This window comes from Gymnoscopelus microlampas, assembly GCF_963454915.1.
Source record: "Gymnoscopelus microlampas genome assembly, chromosome: 23".
NCBI classification, from domain to species: Eukaryota; Metazoa; Chordata; class Actinopteri; order Myctophiformes; family Myctophidae; genus Gymnoscopelus; species Gymnoscopelus microlampas.
Genome location: NC_139960.1, coordinates 10,019,526 through 10,033,133, shown reverse-complemented (window position 1 = coordinate 10,033,133; position 13,608 = coordinate 10,019,526). Strand labels below are relative to the sequence as shown.

Sequence of the window (13,608 nt, the reverse complement as noted above, 5' to 3'; positions counted from 1 at the left end):
TCTCTCTCTCATCTCTCTCATCTCTCTCTCCCTCTGAACTCTCCCGTGTCAATCTCTTTAGCTGTCTCTGTCTTGCACTGTACAGCTTCTGTCTTGGTCAGCATTGAGTTTCAGTCGTTTGCACTCTTGCCATTCTAACCCAGAGGCATCATTTCACGAAAAAACAAACAAACTAGGGGGTGGCAAAACAAATATAGCAAAAATACTGGATCTAAAAGATCAGAACGCGTCACATCTTGAGCTTGTAGATCCATTATTTTCACCATTTGGAAACAAAGGAAAATAAAATTGTTCTCCTATGACGACATACCCAAAATAGGGAAACAGGAACATGAACGTACGGTTGCAAGGATCCCTAGGGGTCCCCGGACCCCACTTTGAGAACCTCTGCCCTAGCATTAACATTTAAACAGAAAATTCAGTTCTTGGTCATTTTAACCACTAGATCCAGATTGTATACGTTGGCTATTCAAAAATAGCAGATGTACAAGCTCACAGTGTGTCACTTTGTGCCACAAGCTTGTATATAGCTTGCTATTAAAAAAAAAAATAGATTGTCACACAAATGTTCTCCTCTGTGGGTTGCTGGCACAAATACGTGTTCATATGGGGGTCCTTGACATGAAATAGTTTGAGAACCAAATGGCATCCCCTGGGACCCCAAATGGCAGCCCCTGGTTCTGCCTGCTGCCTGCGTCAACCTCCATCTGTCCTATATGTCACAGCAACCACACGTACTTTGGACGTCATCGTGCAGCCGTGGATGAATATTCATTCTGTAGAAACTAAACACCGTTCCGAACAGAACAGGCCTGATAAACACTCTCTCTCCCCTGTTTTCACTCTGGGCCATGGACAGATGTTCACCTTATCACGTTTTTGCTTTTGTTGCACTCTCTCGCCCATGTTAGTAAGGGGTGTGCATGCTTTTCTGTGTGTGTGTGTGTGTGTGTGTGTGTGTGTGTGTGTGTGTGTGTGTGTGTGTGTGTGTGTGTGTGTGTGTGTGTGTGTGTGTGTGTGTGTGTGTGTGTGTGTGTGTGTGTGTGTGTGTGCGCGCGCGCGCGCGCATGACTATAGATCCAGGTGCTTGGACAGCTGACTAAGGGAGTGACAATGCATGGACAACAGTTCAAGGTTACTTTATTTTGTCTGAGGAGATAAATCTGTCTTGGAGACATGGACCAGCTGCATTTCATGCATATTTTTCTGTGCATATATTTCATGCAATGCAATGCAATACAACAAAAACATCACAGTCATTTATGCCTACCCTCCAGCATAATACTGTATATAACCACAATATATCACCCCAGCCAACATACCCGGTGCACAAGATCACCACCTTAGCACCCCCTCAAAACTTTCTACCCCGCTGCCTACCGTCAGGAAGGAGTCTATTGAGGAGTGTGATTGATACAGTAGCCTAAGACATTGGTGTGATACAAGTCGGGGTAAAGTGCCGGTCCAGTGTCCACCATCGTGGGGTCTAGGGCAGCGGTTCCGGAGAGAGGACATTGGAAGTGGGCCCCCAAATAATTGGCAAACGCAAAATATTTAATGATTCATTAAAGGTTCTATGACATTCATTTTCACTTTTTTTTTATTTTTTATGTTTTTTTGGGGGGTTTATGACCTCAATTACACCCAAAAAATCTGAACTTTGAACATTCAGTGGATTTTCTGTGGTCTGGGGTTTTCTGAATAATTAGGCTGAAGTAATCTGAGATTGGCCCTTCGGCAGTGAGGTCACAGCCGATTAATCCCGCCCACTCTCCTCCTCACCCCTCCCCTCCCCTATCCTTTCCTTTGGGGGGGGGGGGGGGGGGGGGGGGGGGGCAGAGGCGATGATTGACAGGCAAAATCCCTCAACAGCGACACCCGCAGGCAAAGATTTATTTTTTCATTGCTGTTGAAAAGGCTTTAGAAATGTGAGAGAAAAACACCTGCCATGGATCAATGGAGTGGATTTTTTTGTTAAAACTTTCTATGCACGTTTGAAGGACCATGACAAAGACTTTTAATGTGTGGTAAAACTGAACGTCATGAAACATTTAATTGTTTCATAAAGAAAAATGAATTGTGACACTGATAAATAGGAACTACGTTACATTACTGGATTGTGATCCAAGCCGGTACACAATCGATTGATTGATCATTAAAATGAACATGCTCCGAAAATGTGCACGGCCCACCCATCTGACCACTTAACAAGTGGTCTGATGGGTGGGCTGTGAATACTTTCCGAGATGGTCAAGTGCGGGCCGTGATCCAGAAAAAGGTTGAGAACCGCCCACATAGCAAAAAAGACCTGGCAAAGTTATGGCCCGGATCATGCTGTTTGTCATGGCCCACTCGGAGCAATGGTCTATACCCCCTGGTCTGGCGCCAGATCGGTTTGCCAGAAGCTCAGACATACATGAACCGTATATGGGCCAGCTGTAAAGGGCCACACTGTGCTGACCCAGTGATGAGCCAGAACATAGCAAAAAAGACCTGGCAAAGTTATGGCCCGGATCATGCTCTTTGTCATGGCCCACTCGGAGCAATGGTCTATACCCCCTGGTCTGGCGCCAGATCGGTTTGCCAGAAGCTCAGACATACATGAACCGTGCATGGGCCAGCTGTAAAGGGCCACACTGTGCTGACCCAGTGATGAGCCAGAACAGTGTTTCCACTGCTGGCCCAAACATGGGTCGCCAGAACAGGGCCTGAACAGTGTTTCCACAGCTGGCCCAGACATGGGTCACCAGCACAGGGCCTGAATAGTGTTTCCACAGCTGGCCCAGACATGGTTGGCCAGCACAGGGCCAGAGCACTGTGTCCATACTTGGCCTAGGCATGGTTGGCCAGAACTAGCCCAGAACAATGTGTCCATAATTGGCCCAGATATGGGTCACCAGCATAGGGCCAGAACACTGTGCCCACAACTGGCCCATACATTTGCCAGGACAGGGCCAGCTGTGGACATAATGTTCTGGCCCAAAGCTGGCAAAGTTATGGCCCGGATCATGCAGTTTGTCATGGCTCGCTCGGAGCAATGGTCTATACCCCCTGGTCTGGCGCCAGATCGGTTTGCCAGAAGCTCAGACATACATGAACCGTGCATGGGCCAGCTGTAAAGGGCCACACTGTGCTGACCCAGTGATGAGCCAGAACAGTGTTTCCACTATGGAAACAGGAGCACCTATGAAAAAAGTCAACTGTAGAAGTTAAGATGGGGTGTGACAAAGGTCTTATTTAGGGGGGGTTGTGCTTTAGTCAGGCTCTCTCCTTTAATCAAGCCATACTAAATGCCATACACAGGCTATAATTGACTAAGATAAAATAAAAACAAGCATAAAGTTTTCTGCTTTTTTATTATTAAACTGCAAACCATGTGAGGCAAATGCGTGTATGAACAATGCAGTCAACATTTGGAATATGTGAACAATGCAGTTAACAAGAAACTGTAAACTGAAAAAAAAAGTAGTGCTTTTTTGCTGAAGTGACGGTCCTCCCTCGCCAAAATTTAACTCACAGAATTTGACGTTCCGAGTCAACAAATCTCATCATGTCCATTATACATTTCCGATGTGACAACTGTGAGTCACAAAGAACTGTACCAGGAGACCCTCATCCACGTAGCTCGCACCTCCCTCAGAACCAAGGTTCACGCAGAGATGGCAGACCTCCTCCACGAGGCTGTTGTAGATGCTGTTCTGGCCATTGTCAGAACAGAACTGATGAGATCCGAGTCCTGAAATCAAAGCAAACATAAGAATGTTGTTCTTTAGTCAAGTGGCTTAATTATTGGTAAAATAGTAAATAAATAAAAACCTGTGTAAGAAAAGAGGGGGGAAAACGCAGCATCAAAGTAAATTTATTATTTAGGCTTGTATACCCAAGGGATGCGGTGACCTAGTGGTTAAGAGGGTCAGGCTTGTTACCGAGAGGTTCCCAGTTCGACTCCCCAACACGACACTAGGTATGAAAATCACCGGGTGATTAACAATCCTGCAGGGTCTGGCAAGAAATAAGTTACTGCAACTTAGTCCAAACCCTGGGTAAATAACGATTTCTTCCTCTTCCTCTTCCCAGGAGTATTTATTTTTCTATGTGAAAAGAACTTTGTATGTGCTTTATAAATAAAGCACTTAAAAACTTAAGCTAGTGATGGTACACCATATTATCAATATTGGCAGACATCTTAAGTAGTATATTAAAACATAATTCCTACATACTGTAGGCTATATGGGGGGGGGGGGTAAGTAATTTTTGGTGGTGCTACCTACTGAAAAGTTAAGTGGCACCAGTGAAAAAGTTACGTCTGGAGCCGTGACCCCATCCCAGAACTAACTGTATCTACGTAAACACACCATGTCTTTCTAGACAAGACTCACTCTGCATTGGAGCTCCTTCACATGCGCCTGTCTCTGTCTCTTCTGCCCCCACCTCCACCTGACGCTGAAGCCCTGAAATCAAAGCAATCATGAGAATGTTTCTTCAGTAATGTGTCTTAATTATCAGTGCAACGGTAAATAAAACCGCAGTAAGGAAAAATAAATCCATTTTGTTTAGAACAAGAATTTGGAACTAAAGATGAGATGTGGTCATGACCAAAAGCACAAGGTCACAGGTACAAGCATAGATATAAATACCTAGATGCCTCATCCGGCAATGGCCGATGGACATTCTCAGTAATTAGCATACATGGTCGGCATTTTTGTTTCTTGGAGAAACTGGCCAATCACCGCGGGTCTTTCCCGTCACATGACAGAATCTACGGTGCGCTTGATGTGCTGCAGCACCATGCCCTGAGTGCACTGAAGAAACAACCCCAGAAGTCCCTGGAAAAACAAGGCTTTGATTGGCCTGTAGTGTCGCCGCCCATTGTAAAACAATAATGGATACTTCCGTGTTACTTCCTTGTAGCCGTCAAGGAAAATCTCATAAGGAAGTGTCATACATCACGTGGTTGCGTCCATAGAGATGCGCCATGACACTTTCGGTGGCATAACATCTACCAGAAGTTCAGTGAATACATTGCAGTGGATGAGAGCCTTCTGGACAGCTCGTATCAAACATTATTTTGTGAACGAATGCAACCTTTGTGTTTTGTCATGAGCTCAAAGACTGGAGTCCTCATGCACGCGCAGTCATTATCATACCTTCAGTGTAGAGTAGGCTATTATTTTAGAACACACCCCTCTAATTCCTCTTATTCTGATCAATCTGATTTTCTCATTTTCGTTGCAAGTTCAATATATTTCGCCTTCACATCTGCACAACTTGATGTAAAATTGTTTCTAAAACAGCCTGTTTGAAACAATTTGTCTATAGCGCCGCTGATACTGTACAGTATCAATTAGACTATCTTAGATTTATTCAATCATTTGACATTATATCTTAAAATCTATAGCCTAGTTTGACTATCGACCCAACACTAATACTGATGAGCTCAGCCACTTATCATTATTCTACTGATGCTCTGCGAAGAGATCAAACGTGACATGTTTAGCCTAGATGTTGGTCCGATCGTTAAAGTTGATATTTGAATTAAAACGTTACTTTGTTTAGCTGAACATAAGCTGGCATATATTGCAGCTGTTCTGCAAAAAGGAATGGTCAAAACTACCCAAAAATATGTGAGCCAAACTTGTGGAAACATATTCAAAAATACTTTTTTCAATAGGGCTGTAACATAAGAAAATGTAGGAAAAGTGAAGCATTCTGAATACTTTCCGGACTGACTGTACGTAAACACCCCATCTTTCTAGACAAGACTCACTCTGCATTGGAGCTGTTTGAGAACCCCCTGTCTCGGTCTCTTCTGCCCCCACCTCCACCTGACGCTGGAGACCTGAAATCAAAGCAAACATCAGAATGTTTCTTTAGTCATGGGGCTTGATTCTCGGTGCAACGGTAAAAAAATAAATAAATAAAATAAAATGCAGTAAGGAAAACTGGAGGGAAAAAAAAAGAAAAAACAAATCCATATTGTTTAGAAGAAGAACTTGGAATTTAAGATAATTTAAGCTCAGTTATTAATGGCCAGACAAGACCCCTATTCCAGAATGAACTGTATCAATGTAAACACACCATCTTTCTAGACAAGACTCACTCTGCATTGGAGCTGTTTGAGAACCCCCTGTCTCGGCCTCTTCTGCCCCCACCTCCACCTGACGCTGGAGACCTGAAATCAAAGCAATCATGAGAATGTTTCTTTAGTAATGTGTCTTAATTCTCAGTGCAACGGTAAATAAAACAGTAAGGGAAAATAAATCAATTTTGTTTAGAACAAGAATTTGGAACTAAGGATGATGTGCTCTGTGCTGAAGTGTGGGTCATGACCAAAAGCATAAGGTCACAGGTACAAGCAGCCGAAATGAGTTCAGTCACCCGAAAGACTTGGAGTACTGCTACTGCTCACTTCTTTGTGTCATCATTTCCAATTTCACTTGTTTATCCTGTATGAGTCATCTCTGATTGGATAACATTGGTATCTGACCATAACATGCATGTTCTGTTTACTAAACACCTGGAGACAGGGAGACCCCTGTTACTGAACACTTCATAGTAATTATTGCCATCCGAATATAGATATGTTTATCTTTTAATAAACAAAATCACTTACTGCACAATTCTTTAAAAAATAGCAGTAGCTATAGAATAGCAGTGTTCCTTCATGATTGACTAAATTAGCTTCTCAATTCTATATTGTATGTCCCAGCAAAGTTGTTAGAAGCCAATTTAAGATAAGGGTTAGCATTAAACAACAAACAAAAAGGGTTTTGTGTGTGTGTCTTCCCCGAGTAGAACTGAAATTCTTACCAGTTGGATTTTGAGGTCGGGGCTATTTTGTAGCCGCTCCTCCAGGTTTTCTAGGGATTGGGTATCAGCTAATGGCAGCAGATTTGGTTCAACACCTATGAGAATGAGAAAAGCTTTATCACATCACAGGTTTGCAGGTGTAAAACAGTGGGTGTATTTCCATAAAGAAAGGGAAGAAGATGGAGCAAGGGGAAGAGAGAGAAGATACATTTTAAAAAACAACAATGCATCTACATATTTACACAAGAATAAAGTAACTTTATTCTTTTAAGCCTTAGTCAATTTAAGACATTTAATGAATAGAGTAACATCCTCGCCTTTATTCCAACAGTCGATTCATTTGTGGATTATACAGTGAGCTGCACGTTTTAATTTTTTTCCTCCTTTTTAAAAAGGCAGTGAGCTTGTAGATCGGCGGTAGTGACGTGGCGCATCTAGTGAAAGCCGGAATTACACAATTTACATGTAAATAGGAAGTAAACGAGGGGGGGGGAATGGCGTTCGGCCACAGATGGGATTAAAGCACTTCTTTATTGAAAAATATGAACTAATACATTGCACAAATACTCTGGACACCTACTTAACATTTGGGGCAAGCACCTTATGTTTTGCATTTCTACATGTTTGGAGACATACAGCTCCAGGTTTTACCGGTGACATTTCAGGGCAAACTGGGGGTGTGGTCACTAAGACTCTCGTAGATACGAAAGTAAAAGTCAGATTTGATAAAATACATATACGATAGTCTTGATCTAAGGCTTTAGTGAAGCCACACTTTAGAGCGTTTGTCACCACGGTCCATATTTCAGTGACAGCATGCCTGTTGCTCACTCGCATCTAAACGCGGTGTGTGTGCGGTGCAGCGTAAATGAGTCACGCAGTCAAGTTAGATAAGTCCTGACAGATAGTCAAATACGTCTTTGATGATATATATGCCTTGTTTGAACGATTATTAGCACACCAAGGAAAAAGATAGCGCAGAGATGCAACAGAATCAACCAGATTGAACTTACTTGCTGTGAAAATAACAGCTGCTGATCAGACAGTAATGAACTTCTCCCATGCGCTGGAGTCATACAACCAATGACAATCACAGCCCTGCAAGGAAAGAAATGTTTGATTAACTAACAATACAGTATATTCAAACTCTAATTTTGTTTACAGTTGTCATATTACAATTCACCTTAAAATAAGTTATAAGTAGCTATATCATATCAGTGGTTCTCAAAGATTTCCATGTCAATTGTATTTGGCTTCAGATTTGAAAAGGTTGTGCGCCAAGGAACCCCACAAGAGAAGTGTATTTACACCTGGAGGAACCATCTCTAGAAACCCACTTTAAGAACCAACACATTAAATGTACAGTGGTTCTCAGGTGGGGTTCAGCAGGGACCCTCAAGATTCCAAATGGACCCTTACAGGCCTTTAACTCTGAGAGTACCAATTGAACCAAATGGACCCTTACATATCTGTAACTGTGAGTGTACACATGTAACCAAATGGACCCTTACATATCTGTAACTGTGTACACATGTAACCAAATGGACCCTTACATATCTGTAACTGTGAGTGTACAAATGGAACCAAATGGACCCGTACAGGTCTGTAACTCTTACAGATCTGTAAGGGTCCATTTGGTTCCATGTATACTGTCAGTTACAGACCTGTCAGGGTCCATTTGGTTACATGTGTACACTCAGTGTACAAATGGAACCAAATGGACCCTTACGTGTCAGTAACTCAAGAGTGTACCAATGGAACCTTACCTTTGACTTGCTTATTAAAAGTCCCCCCTGGCCTACAAAGCCCTGCAATATAAGTAAAATAAATATAGATTATTGAGGCAACTTCATGATAAACAGTAGAAAAGGCCACACACCTATGTATTCTATATACAAAAGGCAAGATACTTTTGTTTTAATAGCATGTTGTCTTTTAAAACGTCCAAACAAACGGTTTGTGTTTACAAGGAAATACCTGTTACACTACAGGCTAATTAACCAACAGAATCTTACATTATGTGCAGCATATGTTGAGTCACAACGTTATTTCTCAACCATTAATGTTCAGACGTGATCTAAATAATTATAAATGCATAAACATACCTCTTTTTGCTGTTCTGTGTTCTGTCGACGTCTCCCAAAGACAATCTCAGTCACAGCTGCTGCTGATTAGACCAGCTGAGCTGGTTTACCCATGCGCTGGAGTCATGCAACCAATGAGAGCACAGGACACGGGGGTGTGTTCTGAGGGACGACCAATGAGCGCAGGTTTTATCGGTTGTCAGGGAAACCATCACGACCAATCACCGCAGGCTCTTGTCTCTCAGGCAATGGGAATAGAGTTGGAGGGTTTTCATTTTTTGGCATCAAAATATACTTCAGTACTCAAAGTAAAAGTACTCATTATGCACAATGTCCCATTTTACAAGTTATCATGTGTATAAAATCCTTTGGAAATAGCAGATCTACAAGCTCACAACGCGTCACAAAGCGATGTGTTGTGAGCTTGTAGATCACAGTGGTGTAAAGTTAATAAGTGTATTTACTCACTGTACTAAAGTAACATTTTTAGGTATTTTTTTTTTACTGGAGTATTTCCCATTCTCAATACTTTTACTTCTACTCCACTACAACTTAGAGACAAATAATGTACTTTTACTCCACTACAATTATTTGAAAACTTTATACTTAGTTACTTTGCAGATATAAATTATAATGAAAATAGCAGATCTACAAGCTCACAACGTGTTGCATTGGCGCCGTGTTGTGAGCTTGTAGATCTGCTATTTTCAAACATTTTAGTACTTTTACTATTGATACTTTAAGTATTTTGATGCCAATACTTTTGTACTTTTACTCAAGTAACAATTTGAACACAGGCCTTTTACTTATAACAGAGTAAAAGGCTCTGTCATGTCATTTAACTGGGTACCCCTGGAACCCCCTCAACCCAGTTTGAAGGGTCCTTGATGATCTGCCTTACTTTTTACTGCATGTAGAGACACATATTGGTGTGGTGGGTGATTTCGGTAGCTTTATTGTTTAATGATTCTTGTGAGTTGTTGTTTTTAACTTTTTTTGTGATGTGTTGAATGTGAGAACTGATTCAATACTGTTAAACTGTCCTTGTTATTAAAATCATTCAGACTCCTCAGGAGGAACATGCGCTTTTGGGTCTTATACTGACACTCAGCTTCAGGGAGAACCATGCATGTCCACAAGTGGTCAGAGAGCGCTTGTCACCTGCATATTTAAAGAATGACAGTCCATTGTTATTGCATGTGATTTTGTTTGTGTTTATGGAGAAGAGAATGTGGCAAGACACCCTGTGGGACCCCGGTATTTAAAACAATATTACAGGATGTCAAACCATTACATGCTGGAGTCTGTCTGAGTTACAGACCCATGTGGAAACCCCTCAAAGGAGGGTTTTGAGTTTTGATTTATTCATAGTTGACAGCCAATCAGGAGTCCAGTCCCACATGTGTGGGTTCTCAAAGCCTGTTATGGAACAGGTGTTCAAACTCTGAGTCATGTGTCATTTTTTACAGAGACAGCCGTGTTGCAGTGCCGTTTTGGAGTATAAGAATTACATATTTTCATAAGGACTTTGTTGCTTAGCTCATGTACAGCTGATGTTCAGGATACTGGCAAGTGCATGTGAGTATCAGTTCCACGTACAGTTCCATTGGAGAGTGTCTGCACTACTGTTTCTTCTTCAGGAGTGTTTGTCATCACTGCCATTCACTTTGCTGCATTATCCACGTTACATTCGTGGTGAACGGCTTTGTGCAATGGAGCGAGGTGGGCCACCTCCCACTCAACCCCGGCAAGACTAAGGAGATGCCGGTGGATCCCCGAAGAAGCAGGAAAGGTCCCACCAGTACCCAGCATCATCAAAGGAGAGTCGGTGGAGCTGGTGGACAGCTACAAATTCCTGGGCGTGCACCTAAACAGCTCGCTTGACTGGTCCGATGATGCCAATGCACTGCACAGCAGAAGAAAGAGCAAGCTCTTTTCACTCAGAAGGCTCAGAGGGTTTGGGGGGGCGGGCAGGATCGTGGGTGCCCCCCAGGAGGGGATGGAAGAGGTTGCCATGGTGCGAAGAGCAAAGACATCCACATCCAAAACACAGCCAAATCTGGCAAACAGATCTGGCCCAGATCTGGCTCACTTATGGCAAGCCGGTTCCGGCATGACAAAAAAACGGACCGTGCGAGGCACCGCGCTACGGGCGCTAAACTGTAGTCAAAATAAACTAAACTACGTCGCTACTCACATAAACAAAGGTTCTTATGCGTCCTTCAATGTCGGAAAGTGTCAGAACTCTTAGCACATCCCCATTGACTTTCAGTGGTAGTGTGCTGAGTTCCGACATGACATGGTAGTTCCGACATGGCATGGTTTGTTTTCTGCTCAAAATAGTCTATTTTACAGTGTGGGTGGGGTGCTGAGAGGTTACCCACCCCGGAGAATACACTTTCAAGGTCCACATGTCGAAGAGTCCTTGAGCAAGACTCTGAACCTTATTGCTCCTGGTACGCAGGTTGCTGCCTTGCAGCCTTTTTAATCCAAGGGACTTGGATAAAAAAGGTGCCATATAAATGCACCATTTACCATTTAGGATTCAACACATCCAAGCCAAAGAGACCCCATATATGGATATAGCTGACCTGTTTTGACATCACAGTGTGACTCAACCAGCTCAGCAGAAGGGTATACATGCCAAAACGCCCATGTGCAAGGGCTCATGTGCATGCACCCATGTGCGCGAGATCGCCCTTTAGGGCTTGTTAATTATAAGGCTAATCTGGGCCAAATAAGCCCATAAACACATGCAGGCCAGATAGAAGTAAGGCTAACCTGTGTGCCAGATACAAAAATGATAAATGAAATGAACCCAAAACACATGTGGTCCAGATACAAAAATGCATAACGTGGGCCAAATGAACCCAAAACACCTGTGGGCCAGATACAAAAATGCCCAATGTGGGCCAAATGAACCCAGAACACATGTGGGCCAGATACAAAAATGTCTAATGTGGGCCAAATGAACCCAAAACACCTGTGGACCAGATACAAAAATGCCCAATGTGGGCCAAATGAACACAAAATACATGTGGGCCAGATACAAAAATGCCTAACGTGGGCCAAATAAACCCAAAACACCTGTGGGCCAGATTGTAAAATGCCTAACGTGGGCCAAATGAACCCAAAACACCTGTGGGCCAGATACAAAAATGCCCAATGTGGGCCAAATGAACCCAGAACACATGTGGGCCAGATACTAATGTGGGCCAAATTAACCCAAAACACCTGTGGACCAGATACAAAAATGCCCAATGTGGGCCAAATGAACACAAAATACATGTGGGCCAGATACAAAAATGCCTAACGTGGGCCAAATGAACCCAAAACACCTGTGGGCCAGATTGTAAAATGCCTAACGTGGGCCAAATGAACCCAAAACACCTGTGGGCCAGATACAAAAATGCCCAATGTGGGCCAAATGAACCCAAAACACATGTGTGCCAGATACAAAAATGTCTAACGTGGGCCAAATTAACCCAAAACACCTGTGGGCCAGATACAAAAATGCCCAATGTGGGCCAAATGAACCCAGAACACCTGTGGGCCAGATACAAAAATGTCTAATGTGGGCCAAATGAACCCAAAACACCTGTGGACCAGATACAAAAATGCCCAATGTGGGCCAAATGAACACAAAATACATGTGGGCCAGATACAAAAATGCCTAACGTGGGCCAAATGAACCTAAAACACCTGTGGGCCAGATTGTAAAATGCCTAACGTGGGCCAAATGAACCCAAAACACCTGTGGGCCAGATACAAAAATGCCCAATGTGGGCCAAATGAACCCAAAACACCTGTGGGCCAGATACAAAAATGCCTAATGTGGGCCAAATGAACCCAATCTATACTCGGCCCATATGCGGCTTGCCATCATGTAACCGGTGCCATCATTGCCAGACCTGGCTCACATCCGGTCCACATACCACTTGCCGGAGTGATATTCTGCCGGAGGTCTGCCAGACTGCCGGAACGAAAACGGCATTTGGGCCAGACCAGTCTGCATAGGTTTTGCTATGTGGGCGGCTGGTCTGCCACCAAGGTCATTCCATGATGACCACGGGGCCATGATGGAACAAACTCATGTTTACAGTCTTAGTAGTCTCGCGTCACCAGACTGTTGCCTCCCACAATTTACAAATGTTTCCGGCATAGCATTCAGAGATTGTGGAATAGTTGTCTGGTGACGCGAGACTACTGTCTTAGTGCTGACAACAGGTACAGTACCTTACAATACAACCACTAATCACATCGTAAGTTGTGGGTATACCTTGCACAAATAAGAGAGTATATGTAAAAGGGCTTCTTTTTTTATATACAAAAAATGGGTTAAGAAAATTATAATTACCAGTGTTATATCCTATATGCACAGCACGGAACAAGCAGTCAACAACAGTAAGTTGTAGAGCAGAATACAGGGTGATGGGTCATGTAGTTGGAATTAGTATATCTTTTTTTTTCTTTTTTTTTTCCTAAATATTTATCCCCCTATTTTCCAATGCCAATGCCTAAGATTGTAATCCTGGGCGCTACTCTCCCTCTGCCAGCCTGGGGAGAGCCCCGAACTGAGCTCATGCTTCCTTCAACACATGAGGAGTTAGCAGACCGCCTCTTATCACCTGACAGGGGGGAGTTTCCCCGGTAGGACGTTGCGCGTGGAAGGAACACGTTATTCCAACCAGTTCCTTTCCTCTCCATCAGGCGC

At 43.2% G+C, this 13,608-nt stretch overlaps 1 protein-coding gene across 1 annotated transcript; it reads right to left on the bottom strand.

The window, feature by feature from the left end:
* Positions 1 to 3,339: 3,339 nt before the first annotated feature.
* LOC311039971 (uncharacterized protein) lies at positions 3,340 to 8,988 on the bottom strand. Its single transcript, XM_084050009.1, has 8 exons — positions 8,916 to 8,988; positions 8,577 to 8,618; positions 7,824 to 7,908; positions 6,811 to 6,905; positions 6,101 to 6,172; positions 5,768 to 5,839; positions 4,380 to 4,451; positions 3,340 to 3,736 (listed from the first exon to the last, which is right to left on the bottom strand). The coding sequence occupies exons 5-8, from the start codon at positions 6,105 to 6,107 to the stop codon at positions 3,558 to 3,560; spliced, it is 330 nt and encodes a 109-aa protein (XP_083906135.1). The 5' UTR covers positions 6,108 to 6,172; positions 6,811 to 6,905; positions 7,824 to 7,908; positions 8,577 to 8,618; positions 8,916 to 8,988; the 3' UTR covers positions 3,340 to 3,557.
* Positions 8,989 to 13,608: the final 4,620 nt, after the last annotated feature.

What these genes read in the sequence shown, in the direction of transcription:
- LOC311039971 (XM_084050009.1), bottom strand. An exon ending in TCAAACAGCTCCAATGCAGA is followed by an intron (nt 4,452 to 5,767) that starts GTGAGTCTTGTC and finishes CTTTGATTTCAG; the next exon opens with GGCTTCAGCGTCAGGTGGAG. An exon ending in TGAAGGAGCTCCAATGCAGA is followed by an intron (nt 3,737 to 4,379) that starts GTGAGTCTTGTC and finishes CTTTGATTTCAG; the next exon opens with GACTCGGATCTCATCAGTTC.